This window comes from Hoplias malabaricus, chromosome Y (genome assembly GCF_029633855.1).
Source record: "Hoplias malabaricus isolate fHopMal1 chromosome Y, fHopMal1.hap1, whole genome shotgun sequence".
NCBI lineage: Eukaryota > Metazoa > Chordata > Actinopteri > Characiformes > Erythrinidae > Hoplias > Hoplias malabaricus.
Window position 1 is genome coordinate 15,573,677 of NC_089820.1, and position 22,579 is coordinate 15,596,255.

A 22,579-nucleotide genomic window follows, 5' to 3' on the forward strand; every position below is an offset into this window, starting at 1 on the left:
ATTTAAAATGCCTGGCTTTTCTACAATGCATTGACTAGAAGCCATTTCAGAGTCACACTGTGTCAAGTGTCTGTTTTGAAGGCATAATTACTATAAACTATCTAAACAAATAAAAATATCTGGATACTCACTGATGCAAATAACTGGGAATAGACAGCATTCCTAAAGCTACATGACATCAGATGCAGACCTACATATATGGTTATAAACACTGGTTCCAACGTGTGCTGTGTCATAAATTGTGCATTTGTCAACTCAAAATATTTGAATATCACTGTAAATAAGTAAAAAGCATTACCTATGCCAAACAAAGACTCTTCAACACAAATGTTTACAAAAGACCTGGAATGCAAAGGATGTAATCTTACTAGCCATTTCAAGGGTTGTTTGACCTGCAGTGTTGTTTGTATGAGAGGAAATTACTTTGAAAGCTGAAGTCAGGTAACACAAAAGTAGGCTTCTTTCTGTTAGTCCTCAGGACCCCAACATCTGGATAGTATAAATATCATGTTTTTCACAAGAGTGAGACAAGCTCGAACACAAGCTTTAACGGTGCTGGCGGTAAGATGTACACTAACCAGAGTGTGTGGGATGGGGGGGGGGTCTCTCCACTGACACTGGCTTCTTTGCACCCAATAGACACTGGATGTTCTGACAACAACTGGCCTTATCTCTGTTGACATTACTCAACCAATCACATGCAAGGGATATGTGCGTTCTGTCAACAGTCTCTATGGGAACATTGTGAGCCAGTAGTGAGTTTTCATCTTTCAGACATAACATTGGTGGAATAATTACCAAATCTATGGAACTATCTCAATCTTTTCATCTTATCTCAACTAAAATTGTGAAAGTGTAACTATAAACAAACTCTTACTGTACCATTCATCATAATTATACATTTTTAAATGTTTGTATTGATATGGTACAAACATTGTGATGGTCTAAAATATAATGGTCATGAATAAACCGAGTTATTAAATCACTGAAAAAAGTTTAATTTTCTATTTCAATATAATTGTTTCTTCTTATAAGAAGGAGGTCAGTTTGTTTAGTGTACATGGTTAAATCTAAACCTGGGTTTCTGGCAAATAAAGCTCAATTTAATAGTGTAAGGATTATAGAGCAAAATAAGTTTGGGATTAGCAACACAACTAAGATCAATAATTATACATAGTTGTAATTACATAAATGTTTCCAACTAAATTAGACTGGTGTCCCCCTCCCAAAATACTCACCAACCCACCCCAACAAAACAAGCAATTCTAGAAGCAAAGTCACATCCTCCAACATGATCTCATGTCCAAAATGGCAGACCACATTACCAGACAGTGTGAACTCATCATGACCTGGCCCTTCTCAAATCCTACACAACCATTGGGATGTTTTGTGTCACTGTTGCTTTTCCGTCTGCAACGTGCCACTCAGAGAAGGTTTTCCTAATTGCTCAGCCCTATTGATGGCGTGTTGGGGAGGAAAACAGACACCAGGCTTAGCAAAGAGTAATATGATGTATGCTGAGACATTGAAAAAACACTGGACAGAAACACATGCAGCCCTTCCAACACAACAATGCCACAGGCAAATAATTAAGATTGGACTTTGGGTGAGGCATGAAGCATTCCAACAAGTAAAAAAGAGAAACTGACCAAAACCTCTGAAGGTGAAATTATGAAAATACCAACACCATGTCCAAGCGCTTAAATGTTCAATATGTCATTGTTCAATTTCAGTGAGCTTTTCAAACAACACCACTGATTGCATGCAAAATGGGTATCTGTGTGATATATTTACGAATGATCTACAGTGAACAAACTGAAACATAATAAAATTAAACTAGTAGATAAGACTGAGTACTACTTAGAGAAAATATTTAAAGTAGGTAAGACTTAGTAGTTAGACAGAGAAATGTATTTATTAAATGTAATAAATGTGATTTAGTTTTTTGGGGTGCATTTTTATGCATGAGGGACATTATATAATTTATTAAAATCATGATTATTTGTATTATTATGTAGATGGAAAATTAAAACAAAATTCAATTTCCGAATCTTCTTCAGTCAGAACCTGAAGCTTTTAGAGAAGTTGGATGTTGAATTTGTTGAATTTATTTGCTTGAGTAATCCTGTGGTGTGATAAAGTAAATCCAGTATTTAATTGCTTACAGTATAAACCTTTCAGTGTCTACAGCCAAAAACTGTTGCTAGATGTTTCACAACATGTTGTGTATTCCACTGGGGCATACGCATGCCAAAAAAGCTTCATTTCATTCTTTTGTGTTTTGTTTTGATTTCACACGATGGTTCAGCAGTTCTGTCTACTTCAAGAGAGGAGGTGCTATAATGCTGACGAGGTTGGGTCTCTCTGTCTTACAAGGGAATATCACTTTCTTTGGCAGCCACAAAACCTTTCCATGTGAAAAGAAGTGGTGGGAGGAAGGATAAAGTGAAAGGACAATGAGTACACAAGGACAAAAACCAACTGCCTCAGCTGTATAGGATTCGTTGTGAGATTAAAGGGTCAGTCCTTAATTTTTCGCTTTAATTGAAAACAGTAATATTCCTGAATGGGGATTTATTATATATTTATTAAATTTATTATTACAAAATATTATAGTAAGTGGTAATAATAAATTGGTCAAGTAAGTTTGATAAAAGCAAGTCACTATTCTTGGACAAGTTCTATAGGACACAAGTTAAACAGCTGTACATGATAATAATATTGGTTTGTTTGTGGTGAATGGCATAACTGATTGATACTTTCTACCTCTTAGTTATGAAAAACACCAGTTTCCTTGCAAAAAACTAAAGCCACATATACTCCCTGCTCCACTCTTGTAAACAAATGGAATTGAATCTGAAAGGATGGTTTAAAGCACATAAATTTGTTAATGTAGTTTGCTATAGTACTCTAGAGACAGTCTCTTAGCTGAAATGTTCTTTGCAGTTAATTGCAAACAACTTAAATATCTATAGTCTAATGGCCTATTATATGATAGTTACAAAACTGATCAGGAAAATGCAACTAAAACAGCTCTGAGATGAATAATTCTCGATGCTATATTTAGTATTTTCTATCACTCTTTTGTTGTGAAATGTTGCAGCTAAAATGATATATACTTTAGTTTGGGTAATAATAAATTTTAGTTTGGTGTGAGTTGAAATTGTGCATGATTGTGGATATGAATAATTTCTGTGACAGTATTCACCCACTTTGAATGGAGACCACATCAAAAAGCATGTTTTAAATAAAGAATCTTCCACTTGCTGGCTGCTATTACAAATCTCACCAGAGAGGACTTTAAATCCCTAAATCCACAAAACCTACAGACTGTTATTTTAAATTTATAAGACTAGAAATTACAGTATACACCATTCCTCTCAGGTGTTAGGGTTTTAATACATAAATATCATACAAAAATATTCTTCTGGTCCACAATACTATATTTATTTTGGACCTGTTTATTGCTGTCATAAAAATGTACAATACAGGAACAAAACTACACATGAAAGTAAAAATGAATTGTCAACTTTAAATGTTTTTTTTTTTTTTGCATGAGATATAGGTCTGTCCCAAAATTGAGTGAGGTGTCTAAGCAGGCACTGACTATGCAGTCAGCAGTTTAAGTACGCAGCATTCCGATGTCTGTCCTTGTAAAGCACATTATTGAGACACTAGTTAGAGTGTGATTGCGACACGGCTTGTTCCTGCCCGTGGCACGTGACCAGTGTTTACTTACCTCAGCTGCTAATGTCGCCTTAGTGTGTCAGTGTGATGGATCCCGCTCTTTACATTTTTATCATGGTTTTAATTATGTTTGCTCTGGAGGAAGTGCAAAACAGGTGGGAGTTGTGCTTGCATTGTATTATGAGATTGCCTTAGCGGCTGAGGATAAGTTTGAGGCTGCCTTAAAATTTGGCCAGATTAAGGTATCAAAGTAGACATCATAGAATTGGGACAAGAATCAAGAATTGGGTCAGCCTACATGTCTGGAGTGCACACACTATGGTGTAAAATGCTCACTATGTAGACATCTCACTAGGTTTTGGGACAGACCCTATATGATATGATGTCTACTGTATGATGTCTCCAGTGAGCAAGTAAATTCATTCATTCATTCATTCATTATCTGTAAGCGCTTATCCAGTCCAGGGTCACGGAGGGTCCAGAACCTACCTGGAATCATTGGGCGCAAGGCAGGAATACACACTGGAGGGGGCGCCAGTCCTTCACAGGGCAAACTCACACATTCACTCACACACTCACACCTACGGACACTTTTGAGTCGCCAATCCACCTACCAACATGTGGTTTTGTACTGTGGGAGGAAACTGGAGCACCCGGAGTAAACCCATGCAGACACGGGGAGAACACCATATTAAATTAAATAAAATATATTTAATATATATTAATAGTATTAAATAGTTTTATATATTAAAAAATTTAATTTACTACAAATGTAAGTTTTTAATAAAGTATAAAGAAGTGATTAAAGAATCAGTTAACATTTGCTTATTTTGTAAACAACATTAATTTACCAAGATTCTGATTTTGTATAAAATGTGTGCATATAAACAGCAAAAGGAAACAATTATACAAAACCTTAAAGCTTCACAATAAATAACAAACCAAACACAGAAGGGTTATTATGCACACAAGTCAGAATATCATGATTATCACAATATTGTTTTTTTTCCATTTAAAAAAATATGACGATATTATTGCGAGTGATACAATATGGCACAGCCCTAGAACTACTTTTTTTACTGAAGTAAGAATTGACCGTATCTGTGATAGTGTACTTGACCTACGCATCATGCTTGTGCAAATCTCACCTTTTTAGTTTTAACAGTAGAATGACAGCAGTCTCCACCATCGTAGTTACAGAATGCTCGATTATTGATGCCATCACAGTAGTTATCACTCATGAAAGGCTACAGAAGAAAAAAGAACAACAATCATATTTTGAAATACGTGCACATCACACCGAAATGTATTCTGAATGAAACACAATAAATATTCAAGTTCTTTATAAGGATCATGAAGGTGTGGCATTATGCCAAAACATGCATACCAGAATAAACCTGTCCTCTGTGACTCCAGAGAGAGGGAAAGAGAGGGAGAGAGGCATTCACACATATACATCCACACCATGCAAAAATAGACACACAGACCAGAGTCTGTTGCAATTATGTCGCCCTGGAAAAATTGAGTTAGTATTCCCGAGCCTGTGGATGGAGGCCTCTTTTAATGGGGAAACTGAAGCCCTATTAAACTTATATGTGTCTCCCTTGAGAGTTACTACACATTTCCATCTTGACAGGCTCCAAAGGTTGCCCAGCACACCTGTGACCTTTTTCCAGTTTGAAATCATCTCCACGGCCCAACCCAACTGCTTTCAGAGGGCTGCTAATTAATTACCCAGTGGCTAAAAGTGGGTCAGGATGTGACAAGTTCAAATGTCTGCCGTTTTGGCACAAATAAAAAATGGGAACTGGTCAGCTGAGTTCAGTAACACATTACTATGCTGCCTTATTAAAGATGATTTGTTGGAGAATTTCATAAATGATTTTTTTCTGTGATTTTTTTTTTCATGTTTAAGTATGTACTGTTACTATATTCTGACCATGACCAATTTTCTTTGCCAAGAACTTGTATTTTAAACCAAGTCATATTGTCTGACTCTACAGATTGCACAAGGCGCCTCAGAATGATTTTGCTAGATCTGTGACCAATTAATAACAACTGATATATCCTTTTTGTTTCCCATATCCTTTTGCGTCCTATACAGAGCCCGAAAGCAAATAAGTTTGCTTCTTATACAGTTGTCTTGCTTCTTAATTAATGTCTTAAATTCATTTGTTTCAAAGTAATCTACAGGGGTAATTTTATACTTCCAATGTTCAGTCTTCAAAGTTGGTTACATTTGACATTTCTCACTATCCAAGTAATGTCAAACTAACTCAACGTAGAGGTCTGTACACTTTTCTTGTTTGTCAAATATTTCTTTTTCTCAGTAGTAAGAGGAGATATTTCTCATCATTTCACCCCAACGGCTTGGTGAAGAGGAGGCATGACCTTTGCTTTTAAAAGAAACCCAGAGATGGGGGTTCCAGGTCCCTCTAAAACAAAGAAAACAAATTCTCCATCTAAACAAAATAAAGGTGGTCACAAACGCCCCCGTCAGCTTTTAGTCACTCCTGTTAAAGCTGACTTGGATTAGGCTGGGACTTTGTTTGCAATGCACAACAAAAAAAGGAAGACACCAACCACCAACCACATGTTTATTTATGCACTGGACTTCAAAAGAACGTGGGAAGATGGCAGAAACAACTGTTCAAGGTCAGACTCTGGAGAGTCAGTGCTTAACCTCAGACATGCATTCTTCTCTACAGTATAGAACTACGGAAGGTATAGTTTATAGGTTTAGGTTAAAAAAAAGTTACATTAACTGGTGCTCGTTAGATATGGTCGAGTTTAGATGAACATGAATGCAATAGGGAAAATTCAGTAAAACAATGGTATTCCTTACCTCACAGCCTTTAATGCAGTGAAGAGTATCTGGGGTCGGATACCACTTCAGTCCCATTGTGCATACAATACTCTGCAAACGAGAAGCAAAGACAAAGCCGGGTATAATTTTTGGTTTTTAAGCTGAATCATCCCAGATGACAAGTTTATATGAGCTGGCAGTCATGTTGGAAGTGGAATTTGTGGACGCAATTCCAAGCTGAGGACATTCCATGCAACAAAACATTTTGAAATTAAGTGAATTTGAATGGACTTCGGCAAAGCACATGTGCGTCTCGGAAGATTCCTATCCGAGCTTACGAAAGTGCAAACAAATAAAATCCCTCTGCTTACAGCACTTTGGTTTTGGTGTTGGAGTCAGTGGGGGGAATGCATTAAAGAATTGGACTTGGAGGATTACGGTCTTAAGAGCATGGCTAAGTACGGGAACCATTAAACCTGAACAAAGCCTGACCAGCTGTAATGTGGCCGAACAGAGCGGCTGGCCGACTCCTGGGTTAGTGCAGGTACAGAGGATGTTTGGAGAGGCCAAATGACGCGCTCTGGGGGAAACTCCAGAAGCCATGAGGAGTGGAAAAGGCTGAATGTAAACATAAGACTTCCAAGAAAGCAGGCATTCGCCCTCTTCTCTGGTGCAGCTTAGGGTGGTGAGCTTTGGCCTGAGCAGTCCACACACGGACGCACGCACGCATGCACCCACAAAAACACCAACACACAGTTAGCATTCAGTGTCACACAGAGGACCCAGCCGTTGTGTTTTCCCAAAGAGAAACCTTTAACACAACTTTAAAACCAGCATTGTACATTTAAAAATATGTGTGTTTGTCTGTTTGTATATTAAAATCTGTTGTGTGTTGTATATATATACACACACACACACAACCACACTTAGCATTCAGTGTCACACAGAGGACCCAGCCGGCCTGTTTACCCAGCCCTAATTTAAACCGTCTGCTACTGAACCTGTGCTTATTTTTACAGTTTCTCTAAAGGCCGGGGCAAGACAAGTTCTACCTGCCTTCTATTAAATAGACTTTTATACTATCTGTATCAGGGCACTGTTCTTCTTGTATTTCATTTTTCCTTCCCAACTTTTTCCGTGACACACCAATGACACGCATATTTTACACCAATGGACCTGAAGTAGAGCATTAATAGGGAAATGTCTGCATAATTAATTTATTTGATACATATTTTAAGTCATTCAGAAAGCTTAAATAACCAAATACTCAGTTATAGATGAATGTAATTAGTCAGAATGGTTCACCATGTTGGTTTGCAAAGTTTATTAATATGCTGCCTGAGACAAAGTGGTTTAAAATAGATTGGACATATAGTTTTGCCATTAATTTGTTTGTTAAATACACTGTATCCTAGAGTTGAAAAAACACCAAAGTCAAGATTCTGTCTGTTTCTCTATAGTAACTGATTTTATATCTTTGTATGATTTTTAGGTTCCATACAGATATTTTAAACGTTGGAAGTATTCCCCTATAAAGTCGATGTCTTAAGGAGTAAGGAGTATTTAAAAATAGTAAGTGATTTCCACTACAGCTCCATCAGCATGTTCAACTAAACTAGGGGCTACACAGGGTCAGAGAGGGAGAACGAGAGGAAGAGGGATAGAGAGTGAGAGGAAACGTTAAGGGAGCTGTTCAAACACTCGTTTGCAAACCCTGGAGTTACATATGACAGGCCTCTCTTGAAGTGAATGAAAAACAATCAGGCTTCTCAAAACATCCTTTACAAGATTTGGAGTTGGAGGCAAAAAAGAAAAAAAGTACGAAAGGCAAAAAAAAAAAAAGCCAGACAAACTCTTAACCACTTACAGGCATGATGTCACCCAAAAACCCTATTCAGTCTGCTAGGAATAAATCAATGACTTAATAAATCAAGCAGATGGATATTCCTCATCCCGTTTTATTACAAATTGTGCTTGTTTAGGGCCTCAAGCTCATTCATTTACTCAGCACCAGTGACATTATAAGAAATCACCCAGTGCTGGACAATGTAAATCTCCTCTACATCTATTCCTGTCTATCAGTGTTGGTGTCACACAACAATGTTGATCATTTTGTTTAGCAATACTGATAGAGATTTCTTTCTGTTAGGTTTCCTCTGGGTGCTCTGGTTTTCTTTCACAGTCCCAAAACACATGCTGGTAAGTGGACGGACTGTGCAGAACTGCCCATAGGTGTGAGTGACAATGAGAGTGTGTGAAACCCTATGATGGGGTGATGGAGCCCTGTCCAGAATGTGTTCCTTTGTAACCAGTGACTCACGGTAGACTCGGGACCCATCACGACCATGAACAGGATGAAGCGGTTACAGAAAACAAATAGAATATCGGTTACAGGAAAAGAATGAATTGACTGATAACTACAATTTTGACTGCAATGAACAGCTATGCCTAAGGTAAGAGAAACCGGCTTGGGAATGAAATGTTGCTGGTTTGATTCCCTGTAATGGCAGGAAAAAATGGGTCAGAGTTAATAAAGGACAAACACTTTGTTCTCCTTCAGCATCCACAGCTGAAGTGCCCTTAAACAAGGCGCGTAACCCCTAACTGCTCCCGGACACAGAGTGTGTGTCTGTGTTCACTGGGTTAAATGTGAAATCCAAATTTTGATGTACAAATATGCAATGATGATAAAAGCACCTGTCACATTTTTTTCATGTTCACATCAATTGTTTTATGTTTTATATTTTAGTAGTGTGCAAAAGTCACAGATCACACTAAACTGCTTTAAATTTGTTATTTTACATGAAGCTATTACTGAGAAGAATATATGTAAAATGGCATGAGTGAGGAAGAAAACTGAAAAAAACTCAAATCTCAAAAACAGCAGTTAAAAAGGCAAACAGGCAAGGCTTTTGGGACTCCTGACAGTTGTGTAAGACTTGGTGGACCACCTGTATCTGGCCCCATCAAATAAAGACATTCAAATTTATGACAGATAAAATTCAAGCTGCTTTGAGCCTCTTGATCATTTTCTGCTTTGTCCTGACATTGGAAAATAATTACATTAGGCTTAGTGTACATTTAGATTAATTAATGAAAATGAATTAGTTAGATGGTGGTCTCTCATTTTGAACAGAATTGTAAATTTATACATTCTCCTTCACAGGGCAACACACACACACACACACACTGACACTTTTTTTTGAGTTCCACCTACCAATGTGTGTTTTTGGAAAACGGAGCACCCGGAGGAAACCCACGCAGACACGGGGAGAACAGACCAAACTCCTCACAGACAGTCACCCGGAGCAGGACTCAAACCCACAACCTCCAGGCCCCTGGAGCTGTGTGACTGCAACACTACCTGCTGCACCACCGTGCTGCCCCAGAATTGTTCAAACTACTTAAAAACTAAATGCAAGTTTCCTGTGCATGTCCTGTGACTACCTGTTCTCAGGAAGCATTGGTTTGTCAACTTTCTTACTGCAAACTCTTTGCAGAATTGTAACATATTTGGAAAATACCGTGATATTGAATTATCAACTGTCCTGCACTGAAGCCTTCCCTTTCCCACAAAGATAGAGAAGACAGAGTAGTGGCTTTCATTTTATTCATCTTTCCATGAGTCTAAACTATGAGTCATTTAATAAGGCCAAAGTCATTTTTTAAAGCACTAGACCAGTGTCTGTGTTCTGCTCCCCGTCAGTGGAACACAAAGGAATGACGTGGCTGCCATGATGAAAGCTTCCACAGAGGAGGACAAGTAAGAGATTGAGGGAGGAAAGAGACACATTCATAGTGTTAAAGAAAAGATGTCCACCTACGGCAGCTACACTCTCGCTAGGTGAGTGCTTCGGGCTGTCATTTTTGGAAGCGGCAGCAGTTCAAGGGCAGTTCAGCACATCGTCACAGTTATTGTTGAGCATTCTGAGGCCATCGTGAACCACGCCTATGGTCCAGCGCAGTGGTCAGACAGTTTTGATGAGAAATTCATTCTTGGGAAAATAACAACTGTTCATCGGCTACACTCATCATTTCTAAAGGTACTGCAGGTCAAACTGGAGGGCCGTAAGAAAAGAGGAAATAAGGGACGTGCGTCACCACAGTCTGAAAGCTTGTGTTTGTGTCTGCACCTTGTTTTATGACATAATGTGCATTTTCTAAAGTTAAGTGTCTGAGTGCTTACAAAAAAGCTAAGTTGAGTCTTTCTTCAGAATAAACTGTGGCTAAAAAATAACTGTTATATTGTAACTTTAGAATTTTGAGTAACAACTATAATCACTGATTGTATTCTATGAGAGTAAGTTGTTTGTTAGGTGACAAAACCTTTCTGTTTCTTTCAGACCATGAGCTCTGCTGCCCACACCACCAGTTCCTTACCTTTTTTCAAACACAGATGAAAGGGCAAAAGGAAAATGTCAGAAGCATGTGCATGTGTGGTCCAGCCTCACTATTCCCCTTCAGTCGGATAAACAACATGACACATGGAATTTTAGGACTGACTGGAGTTAGCATTAATCATTTCTGTTTTAATGTTAATGGTTAATTCTATTATTAATCACAATACATTCAATAACAAAAGCAGGCTTTTAAAGTGTGCTTACTTAAGGACGTGTTTATTTTGACTTTGGTGCTTATGTGTTCTTCTTTTCTAGACTGCTATGAGTAATTTCAGAGTAGTTGGCCTAGTGTTAAACAACTGCGATAGTGAGCTAAATATACCCAAAGTTATGGACATATTTAAGGGCTATGCTTTTATTATGACTAGACTGCAAATATTTAACAAACATATCTGTCTGAGAAGTTTACAAAAGAGAGAAAGTTTTAGAAACAAGACAAATACGGAAGAGACAAAAAACACTTAGGTACATTGCAGATACATCCCTAACGTATGGACAATGTGGTGGTTCCCATATATGAGTTGGACTGGCCAAAATGGTCTGATATATGCAGCTGCACCAACGACATCAACAACAGCTTGGAATTAGACCAAATTAAACGAAATGTTTGAAATGTTAGAAAAATGTCAACGCATTCCTATATGCACTTTGGGTATATTGTTAATGATACTCTGGAAGTCTGGAAGACATTGGTCTGTTAGGATTTAATCGCACCTTTACTTTGGGTGGGTTTCGCCAATGGTCTTTCATCATGTCGTCGCTGGTCATGTTCCTGGGGAGGAGCACCAAGCTACTGCCACTGCCATTGCAAGCAAGCTCACATTCCGCACCTGTTACAGAGCAGACACAGATCTATGATACGAGCCACAGAGTATTCAGAGTAATGCTGGGTGGAAAAGTGTATGTTAACAGAAATGCATCCATATTTCAGTAAGCATCCAAAGTACATACATTCATTCAACATCAATCAAAATATTTTTGCTTTTTTGGTCCTGAAATTTGTGTCATTTTCTACCAAGACTGAGATTAGACAAGCTTCATAGAAACGGACAAAACTCCCACTGAAAAGATGAAAATGACTAAAACTAAAACTGTTGAGCAACCAAAGCACAAAACTGTCAGTGAGGAAAAAAAATATTTAAGGGAACCACCCAAAGGAGTAAATAATTTCAATGTTAGCCAGGGAATTAAAGATCGAAAAGGTGTATCAGTGCAAGCACATCAAACAACAGACAAATGACAACACTGAAGAGAAGGTGGATTTACAAATTTACACTAGTGGTCAGGTTGTACTACGCAGGACAATGTGGAAGATGGAAATCCAAACAACTAAAAAAATCACATTCTGGCTTCCTGAGGAGTTGAGGTGAAGGGATTGTTTCACATGCATAACACATTATCATTCTTAGGAAAAACTACACTGTTTGCTACAGTTTCTCATTTGGCCGAATGGGCTTTTGGTCAATTAAAGGGGACATTGCTGTCCAACAGTGGATAGATCAATTCAGCCCTCTTTAAAGCCCAAGAGTGTGTGGCTGTACTGACCAATGTTGTGTAGTTTTTCGGTGCAGCTGGTGAGGATGGCAGGGCTCAGGTTCTGAGGAAGGGAGCAGTGGCCTTTTAGCTCTGGACAGAGTTGGAATGAACCTGTCCAATTTCCATCCTTTCTACAGCGGATAACATTGGGGATGGAGGCAGCCTGGAAGAAAATCATACTCCTTCAGTAAAAGAAAGAAGCAACAGAAGTCTAGACATCTACATATTACAAGGTTTGGAATATTTCATTTTACCACAGGACATGATAGCAACAAGTTCTGACAACTCTGGCCTTTTTTGATATTGAGAAAATCTGCTCAGACCTTGAGTTTAACATGGCATACACAATGAGGTGAACAATGCAGTGAGGGTGAGAAAAACCTAGATAACAAGCAAATGGAAGTAGTGGTCTTGAAGTAGCCATGAGAAATGTCAGTCCACTTTTTGTGATGGAGATATGAGAGACAGAGCGAGGGAAAGCAACAGACCTGTTTGCAGCGGCTGTGCGCTCTCACCGTGTGGTTGGCCCCAGGGCAAATCAGCCAGCACTCGCTGTTAAACTGGAAGCCATTAGTGCACTGGTAGCTGCCATGGAAGACCGGTGGTGGTGGTTCACACATCACTGGCACACACACACCTGGCTGCCAGCTTCCATCCTCTGTACACTGCCTCGTAAATGCCCGTCTGTTTAGCAATGTCATATTAAATTCAAAGTTTAAGTTTTATTATGTTCCTCTACAGGGAACAAGCTTATATTTCACAAATAGTATAATAAGATAATGGCCTCACCTCTTTGGTTTGTCAGCACTAGGGACATGGTAGCCCGGCTTGCACTTGTATTTGCAAAATGAGCCCACCTTGAGGCCGGTGGCATTGCAGCGTTTTGTCTGTAGAATGGCGTTGGGGACAGGTGGAGGTGCAGGACAGCGCAGTTCACAGAGAGCTTCAGGGAAAGACCACATCCCATCCTCCATACAGGTCAGCACATTGTTACTGCCTATGATAGGAGAAGAAATTGAACTGAGAGTAAGAGGAAAATTTATACCATTGTTTAATAATTAATTATTCCTTCATTATTTAATACAAGTTATGAATGATAAGTAACTTCATTGGTATCCACTTTCATAGTAACCGATTTAAGCTTACTCGTACCCTGAAAAGCATGCAACTGCAAAGCCAAGACTGCAACAAATAGCCTTAACCTTATAGTCAGTCAAATACATTTCAATCGTATATACTAATTTTTGCATTCATTCAGTGTCTGTAACTGCTTTCAGGGTCGCAGTGGGTTCTTAGCTTCCCGGAATTATTGGGTGCAAAGTTGGAACAAACCCTGGAGGGGGCGCCAGTCCTTCACAGGGCGATACACACTCATGAGTAGCCAATCCACCTAGCAACATGTGTTTTTGGACTGTGGAAGGAAACCGGAGCACTTGGAGGATACCCATGTGGAGAACCAGGTTTTCAGCTTCAGCATCTTATAGTGTGACAGTGATAGTGTAGTATTCATATAAGAGCTGTTATTGCACTGTGTCTACCAGGTTTGAATACATATTTACTGCTGTTTTTTTGTAGCTTTTTAAATTGTTTTGATTTCATACACCCAGTTCCATCTCCAGGACTTATACTGTATGGTTTTATTTCACATAGATTCATAATGAAAGTTTACATATATTCACCTCTCCTTCTGGAGCAAAGAATATAGGGAACCCAACTGGACTTTACTTTTACTGTTGTACCTTTAAAGGAGCACTAACACTTGGGTTTAGAACTGAAATCAATGGGAATGGGAAAGGAGGGTTATTTCCTACCCTCCTCCAAAAGTTACCAAGTCCAGTTTCAGCAGTGCTATGCCCAGAGTAGAAATGTTAGAGGCTCTGTTCTCCATATTACAGGTTAGTGAATTATCACAAAGGTTATGTAGTGTTCCATTAAAGGTACATTTACACTGTTTTTACTTTTACCTACAGTAATGTATCTATTCTGTACCTTTTCTCTGACAGTGTACCAGTTAAGGGATTTGAACTTCAGTCCTGCTTTGAGTATATTATTGTCATGTATTGTAAAGAAATTAAAGCAAAGATGACATTTACATAGTTATCCTCTTAGAGCCACAGGTCTTTTTTTGCTGTGGACCTGTTGAGTTTCACCCACCTATAAGCTGTGCTGGCTGTCGGCACTGGAAAGTACACCTTTTGCCATAGGTGGTGCCCTCAGAGAACTGGAAGACGGCTGGATGCACATGATACTTGTCGGGCCGGCCGCAGTCCACTGGCTCACAGGACACCTGCTTGTTCCACTTCCCATCTGCACAGGTCAGGGTTGCTGTGGAGTCCGACTGTGTGGGGGAATGACCAAAGAATAAATATAGCGCATGTTGTGTTAATATGCTTTCTGTGATTGTGGTAAGAAAACTTCAGGCTCTGTGGAAGTTCCAGAGGTTCAAAGAAATGAGAAAAACTTACAAGGATAATATCCACAATGGGGGAAAAAAGTCCTCTTCCTCAATAAAATGTTATTGTGTCCGTGATGGATCTCTCAGTACAAGGGGAAAGGGGGGGTGGGGGGAGGCCGCGGCCATTTCTACGTCGGCTGCCGATAATAAATGGCATAGGTACAGCGTATAAAGCTGTCAGAAGCAAAGGAAGCAGGAGTCAGGGGTCATTTCAGCTGATTTAATAAGTCATTTCAGGAGTGTGGAACGCCTGTAAAGACATCAGCGGAGCCCCTTCAGAGCCTCTGAAGGAGCACAGGCCTCTCCAAACACTACCATTGTCTTTTTTCCCCCACTTAGAACCACAGCAGTGAGAACACAACACAAGCTGTCCAACAAACGACAGTTTGTTGGTCACCACCAGCGAAATTACAGCAAAACATAGCCCAACAGTGAGCAACAATCTGCTTTAACTGGAACTCACTTGGACTGTGAAGTCTCCTACAAGGGCAGAAAAATTCTAGATTGTTGATGTGTTTATTGATTTTTACATGACAATATACCACCACAACATGTGATCTCAATCTTACATTAACACGCTTAACTCCAAGGGACCCATATGTACAAGAAATGTCAGGTTTGTTTCCAGGCAAAAAAGGACATTGAGTATGTGGTATATATTTAAGGGGATATTTCTGAAGAAATTAAGTGTAGATTATTCAAACTGCATAATTAAAAGATACAGTGACGTGGGATTCCAGACAATCTTGTGGGATCTGGTAGAAGACTACCAACTGTCACCATCTGATAAAAGCAAACAAATTCACTGTTTCAATGACCTCAGAAACTCATTAATAACTCGAGTTGTTAAGTTTTGTAGCACTTTGCAGTAAAGCAGTCAGCTGTCTCCCAAGTTTGAAGACATTTCCACCTTTAATAATCCAAAACAGGAGAAATAAGTCAATATTACCAACCTATGGAGCAGGAATAGAGTATTCTCATCTCAGTTCATGCTTTTGAATGTTTGGAGTTCTCTCCGTTGTCTAAAAATGACAGGAGGTTTTTGCCACCCATGAGCAGAAAGATAGAAACCTAGCATACCAGAACAAGACAGGTTGCTTTTTACATACTTACAGACACCAGGATAAAAATATTAGGCCAGTTTCCAGCACACAAACAGACTGGAAAGCTAGCAAATGGTGAGGAATCTCCATCTTCTAAATTTTATAAAAAGTGTCTTTTGACTACACATTTAAATGATACTGAGAGATAACAACAAATGCTCTGGGTCTTAAAGGACGTGTAGCTATCAAGAACCCATAACTCTAAAACTGAGACTAGGAAACAGATCCCCAAAGGGGGTGGGATGGAGAACTGCTGGTTTTCCATGGCCAAACAACTTTTTACATTGTCTTCCATTGAAAGTCTAGAAGGTCTTTTCCTTATCCCATTAAGTTACAATTTTGGAGATACATAAGATACAAAAAAAGTTTTTACAGTTCCAAAAAATGCCTTAAATATACACTCTTCAAAAATAGACTCTTCAAAATTTCCATCCAGCTAAAAATATGTTGTCAGATGGAGACTTTCCTAGTATTCTAACCAGGAAATGTGAAATGGCATATTTATACAGACTTAGTAATGGTGAAATTTGCATATTGTTGCAGATTGATATGTTACATTAATAAGTGAATAACAGATCTGAAGTTTTTTATTCTTGTTCCAGAGTGTTTTGCTTGCTGTTGTCAAATCTCATATTTAATGTGAGCTTTATACAGAGCGAGTCATGTAGTTTATGTCATGATCATTTTTGACGTGCTGACCAATTGGACAAAATAACAAGGCCTCAATTTATAACTGTAATGGAACGAAAGATTACTGGTTGCAGTCCTTCACAGATCCAAATCTTGATATATAATACAGCAGCTATTTATAGCTCAAGCTTTTTCTTGCTAGCAATAGCAGGTTAATTTTGTGTTCAAATATTGAAACTGTAGCTTTCTGGCACAGCTGGCTGACAGTTACTACACTGTTGGTACTTATCATTAGATACACTCACAGCTAACCCTTAAGAAAATGAAGACGCCTTTTGATTGTTCTGTGTTGTCAGTACTCCCTAATGGGTTTCGTGCAGTCTGAAAACCTTCAAAAAACAACTAAGAAAGAATTATTGTTCAGTAGCTACTCACTGTAAAAGAAACACATAAAGCAAACTGTCAATGAATCTTTAAATAGCTGTTTAAGGAGACACATAAAAATGCTAATAAATTTAGTTCATGATAGCAAATTTGAAACTTTAAGCCAAGAAAACTCTTGTGAGCTTCCTGGGTTTTAAAATGTGGTTTTTATGGGATTGTCTTATTGTTTTGTGTGGTATCAAGCATTAGACAAAAAACGTCTAGTTTAACGTGAACCATCCTTGGAGGTTTGGCTGGCCGCCGTGTGTGTGCTCAGGGGCCAGCCTGTTTCAATGAAACACAGAATAATACACGCTCTCCTCCACAGATCTCTTAATTTGTTTATGACAAGCGCCAAAAGACCGGCCATAAAAAAAGATGTCAGAGATGTTTGCTGAACCAGTTTCTGTGAAGCCAAACAGTTTTTGCTGGCGAGGCATAGATTATTGTGGCAAATGTTCTTTTACTCACATCCATGAAACTAAACACTGAAGAGAGCTCTGTTTTTTGTTGTGTTTTGACTATAAGTTCTCTCTCTCTCTCTCTCTCTCTCTCTCTCTCTCTCTCTCTCTCTCTCTCTCTCTCTCAAATGGCAGATTTAAGGCAGTCTGGAATGCAGCAAGGCTTTGGAATCCAATGCTTATCTAATGTTCTGTACCCTCTAAGGAAATATACCAGCACCTAAAACTGAACAAAACAGCAGGAAACAGTTGAAATGCAATCCAGACACAGTTACAAAACTTGCCCTCTTTCTTTGCCTGTTCCTCCTCTCGGCCAAGGTCTCTTATTGAAAACAGCTCACCGGTGGTAGAGCGTGAACACTCTGTATTTTGGGTGGATCTTTGAAACAACAAACAAACCTGAAAACGTCTTATGCCTTATCATCCTTACACTGGACAAATTACATGATAATAATAGAACAACCATCCACAGACCCATTCAGTAATGATTTGGCAGAAAGATCCTCTCTCTCTCTCTCTCTCTCTCTCTCTCTCTCTATCTCTCTCTCTCTCTCTCTCTCTCTCTCTCTCTCTCTTCCAATAGACAGTATTACTGCTAATAAATCTGCCAAGAGGAAACACAACACTACAAAGTTTCCTGCTCCAAAATCCTTCTATCCCAATAATAATTTTCTATTAGTAATGATACATGAATAATCCATAAAAGTACATATAAAACTTCTATTAAATAATCTATTCAATCTATACAAAGCTTTAAAACATTAGCCTTAAAGAGAAATGTTCAATTTCTCAATTTACAAATGCAGTAAAATTAATTAAATATAACTTAATTTAATATCAAATATAGATTTAAAATTTTAGTGAATATTAAGCAGTTTATTTGTTTAAGCAAAAGCTTGCTAATAAAAACTCTGGTGTGCAGAGTTTACATACATATGTTGATATCTTGAGTGTTTGTATCTGTTATTTTACACTAACAACATTGTGTAGTGCTCACAGAAAACTAGAGTGCACTGCTCAGTTAATTTTTTACTTCTATGACTGGCATAGGATATGTTACATCTTGTGTATAATTTCAGTGAAGTGCACTTTTTTATAATCTGCAGACCACAATGTCATTCCAATATCACACGTCCTTAATAGTAACTGCATTTACAAAAATCCACTGACTAGTTATGTGTTGACCGTGCTTTTAATTCCATTTCAGTTCAGTATCATTTCAGAAGACTGCCTTACAAGCCTCAGCACATCAGCTATTAAATAAACGACCCGAGCGAGAGGTGTAGGGAGCTAAGCTGGAGAAGAGTGGGACCAAAAAAAGCAAACAAAAACAGTTGTGGTTGGGCAGGAGACAGACAGACACACACACACACACGCACACACACACACAACAAGGGGGCTGTTTAAACAGCAGACAACCTTTTGCAATTAACATACACAAACACAGACACACAAATGCATACATGCACAATGCAAATAATGACACACACACAGTCTCGAATTAGACCTAGCAGCTCAACAGGCTGTCACTGACTGCCTCCTCCTTCTCTCTTCACTCAGAGAAATGGCTCGCGAGCAGCTTGTCACAAGAAGGGAACTGGCATCCCATCTGTGTAGAGGGTGGGCTGGGGTGTTGGTGTGTGTGTGTGTGTGTGTGTGTGTGTGTGTGTGTGTGTGTAAAGCACGGCATGGGTGTCTGCGTGCAAGGAGTTTCCTTCTTTTAAAAATTTACAGCTTCTGATTCCTCCTCCTCTGAGAATTTAACTACCACTGACTACTGTGCCTAATTCAACACAGATGCCCCTACTGCTGTCTTTCCTTCATTTGCATCCCACCCTGAGCCTTTTTCTCCTTGCATGTTTGCAAAAAAACCATTGAAATGCTCATGTACCACTGTGTGCTCAGGCACACGGACATGCAAGCATGCACAGGACACGCACAGGGACATGCACACATAGACAGTCACATGTACACACATGCATGTGCACAGGTACGTATGAATGCAATGCATGAATAAACACACATAGACAAACACACACACACACGCACCCTGAGAACTTAAAACACATATTTGCATACTACTTAGAGAAAAGTAAAACCTAGCTTCAATCATGCTTCAGATTTGAAAAATCAAATGTCACAGGTGTTTCTGTCTATCCTTCCACTCTGAGAAGATAACTTAGAGTTACGAGTCTGAAATGATGTGTAGTTGTAAAAAATATTCAGTCATTCGTTGTCTGTAACTGCTTCTCCAGTTCAGGGAGGTGGGTCCGGTGTCTACCCGGAATCACTGGGCGCAAGGGGGGAACACACCCTGGAGGGGGCGCCAGTCCTTCACAGATCAACACACCCTCAGACTCATGGTCACTTTCGTGAGTCGCAAATCCACCTAGCAACATGTGTTTTTGGACTGTGGGTAGAAACCAGAGCACCCGGAGGAAACACACACGGGTAAAAAATATTGCTACTGAGAAAAGGGAATAGATAAAAAACTAAATATTTTCAAACTAAACAAGTGAGAGTTATTGATAGTGAAAAGCTGAAAATGCAACCAACCTCACAGTATGAGATTCGAAGGTAGGAAAAAAAACTCTTGCAGAAAATTAAAGCACATCTCCTGAAAATCATACAAACTGTAGAGCATGGACACCAGAAAATATGGGGGAAAAACAATCTCTGTTTTATTGTAAACATAATTTCTGTTTTGTTTGAGGGAGGTCTCTGGCAATACTGTTCATCCAAGCATTTACAAGTAAGAATGCACTGGGAATACAATTTATTTAATCTCTTATTAAATAAATTGTTCTGTATTTGACTTTCTTTTACTTTGCTCTTTTTTTTAGTGTGAGTAAGCTGTCATCAAAGCATTTCACTGGTAGTTCAATTGTGTATAAATATGTAAGTGACAAATAGACTTTGCATTGACTTGATTTTACCTTTAATGTGCATGCATGGCATGCCTGCAGGAAGACATTTGTAAACACATGCACACAAGTACTAAAGCATGGAAACACTCACACACACAAAACAAAACAAAAAGAAGATGATGAAGAAAAAGTAGTAGACCTTCCACTCTCCATTTGCCTTTCTGGCCTGCTGCAATGTTGTTGTTTGTCTAATGGTGATTTTGGGACATGCTCTGCTTTCAATAACACCCTGGCAAAAACAAGCACTGCACAACCAGGAAGCAGAGGCTACCGAAGACACTGTGTCCGTTGTGATGAGCCACCACACCACCACAGGTACAAGCAGGACAAAAAAACAAACAAACAAACAAACAAAAAAAAACTCACACGCACATCACTCAGTCCCAGCCTCTCTCTCCACATTCAGACAGAGCTATGTCTCACTAACTGTTGTGCAGTTTCTAAGTACTCACTTTTTTTTTCTGGAATTTTGGAACGTCCTGAGTTCCAATATAGTAAGAGGTTAATGGTGAAATGGCTAATTTCTCACTGACTGCGCCTTTTAGAAGCAGACGTTAGTACTCTCTGGAGACGGTGGATAAGCAGTAATTGCTGTGCTGGGATCAGCACTTTCCCTTCCATACAAACCCACGGGCACCCTCGTATTGACGTCATCCATCAGACCATTGCACTCCCGCTCTCCTCCTTTCTCTCCCTCTGTCTCTCTGTTACCAATTCTCTGCAACAAGTTCCTGGCAGGGTAAGCGAGTTCCTTCAGGTGAGTTCAAATGTAGGGCATCTGATCAAAATATGCAGAGCTCACCTATGTCGAGCAAACAAGCATGCGTTCACACACAGGCCATGCTTACTCAGAAGTCATTAGTGGCCGTGAAGGCACAGCATTGTGCAGCTGTTGCTAAATTGTTGTAACATGGCATGGTGCAGGAAAGGAGCTAATGCAGTAGGAAAAAAAATCTTTAAAAATGTCTGAAACTGTTCCTGGCCTGTACATGTGTTTCTAGCTAAATATTTAAATAAATAATAATAATTGAAGCAGAACATTTACATTATGAAGTGTGAAATTGATTCTTCACACATTTAATTAAGAGATTACTTAGTGTTTTCACTCTCTCTTTAATGTAGGGTTTGCAACTCTGTTACAACTGTAATAGACAGATCCAGTGTTCAAATTCTTAGAAGATGGCTGCATTTTCTGTTTCTCACAATCCAAGTAATTCCAAACATATTCAGTGATGTTGAGGTCTGGACTCATGTTGTGGTCAGTCATTGTTGTGGAAACACCAATAGACTTGTTTCCTTTGGAAATATTTTTATTTTTTGTATTTTATTTATCTGCTTTTTAGTAACAGCTTTTTGAAGACTATGAGACCCATTCCTCTGAGTTCTCACAGTGGAGACATCGGCATAAATGCCTGTGGGTTTGAGCAGATTTGAAGCAAGATTAGAACATGGTTTTCTCCTCTCAACAACAATCCGCTTGGTCTTGCATGTTTGTTAGGGATTCCATTGTTGTTCGATCTTTTAGATTTTTTTCAACTCCAGTTTTGTTTTTATTTTCACTTGTTGAAAATGTCTAACATCAAATCTCCCTAGAAATATTAAAGGGAATAGCTTCACATATTTAAACTGTTTTGACTAATCAACAAAGGTTGGTCTCTGAATTTTGCACAGTGCTATACAGTCCGAGGTCCTTCAGGGAACCAAAAATGGCCTTACAAATGCACTGCTCCCCTTTTATTTCTGTGTGTAGTTAGTGTAGAAGAAGCTTCAGACTTCATTAAAACACTCTCCCCTTACATAACCAGACCAGACATCTTCCCCTGTAAGGGCCCTTGCAGCCCCCCAGTGCTGGCCCCCAAAGCCCTGCTGTTATATAAACCAAGGCCTCCCAAAAAGTCAAGAAAATCTGTCTGCTGCCTTTCTCTCCTCTCTCCAAATGCGTAATAACTGCTGTACAGAAGCCAAACCTCTGAGCGGACAGCGGTCTCTGGCAGCAACCAACCCAAACACCTACATACAGTGGAGTGCTCGCGTTTTTGCAAAACACACCAAACATGTTTTTACACTACTCTTCTCTATACTATTTACAGCCTTCAGCTGTGTTACTTTCTCTGGACAGCAGGTGCAGGAAGCCACAGAGGAACCCTGTCC

The 22,579-nt window shown here is 39.1% G+C and overlaps 1 protein-coding gene and 2 long non-coding RNA genes across 3 annotated transcripts in view; 2 read left to right on the top strand and 1 right to left on the bottom strand.

Annotated features, from left to right (window-relative positions):
* Positions 1 to 22,579, bottom strand: part of LOC136678782 (pappalysin-1-like) — an 82,869-nt gene that overhangs the window by 1,299 nt on the left and 58,991 nt on the right. Inside the window, exons 15-21 of the mRNA XM_066656919.1 lie at positions 14,584 to 14,767; positions 13,219 to 13,426; positions 12,945 to 13,113; positions 12,439 to 12,592; positions 11,608 to 11,723; positions 6,533 to 6,604; positions 4,836 to 4,934 (exon numbers count right to left, since the gene is read on the bottom strand). Coding sequence (XP_066513016.1) covers positions 4,836 to 4,934; positions 6,533 to 6,604; positions 11,608 to 11,723; positions 12,439 to 12,592; positions 12,945 to 13,113; positions 13,219 to 13,426; positions 14,584 to 14,767 — 1,002 coding nt within the window. The remainder of the gene's footprint in view (positions 1 to 4,835; positions 4,935 to 6,532; positions 6,605 to 11,607; positions 11,724 to 12,438; positions 12,593 to 12,944; positions 13,114 to 13,218; positions 13,427 to 14,583; positions 14,768 to 22,579) is intronic.
* On the top strand, positions 5,937 to 8,923 carry LOC136678784 (uncharacterized). Its single transcript, XR_010796495.1, has 3 exons — positions 5,937 to 6,411; positions 7,986 to 8,065; positions 8,643 to 8,923. It is a non-coding gene; the product is annotated as an uncharacterized lncRNA (long non-coding RNA).
* On the top strand, positions 12,557 to 13,827 carry LOC136678783 (uncharacterized). Its single transcript, XR_010796494.1, has 3 exons — positions 12,557 to 12,662; positions 13,235 to 13,407; positions 13,707 to 13,827. It is a non-coding gene; the product is annotated as an uncharacterized lncRNA (long non-coding RNA).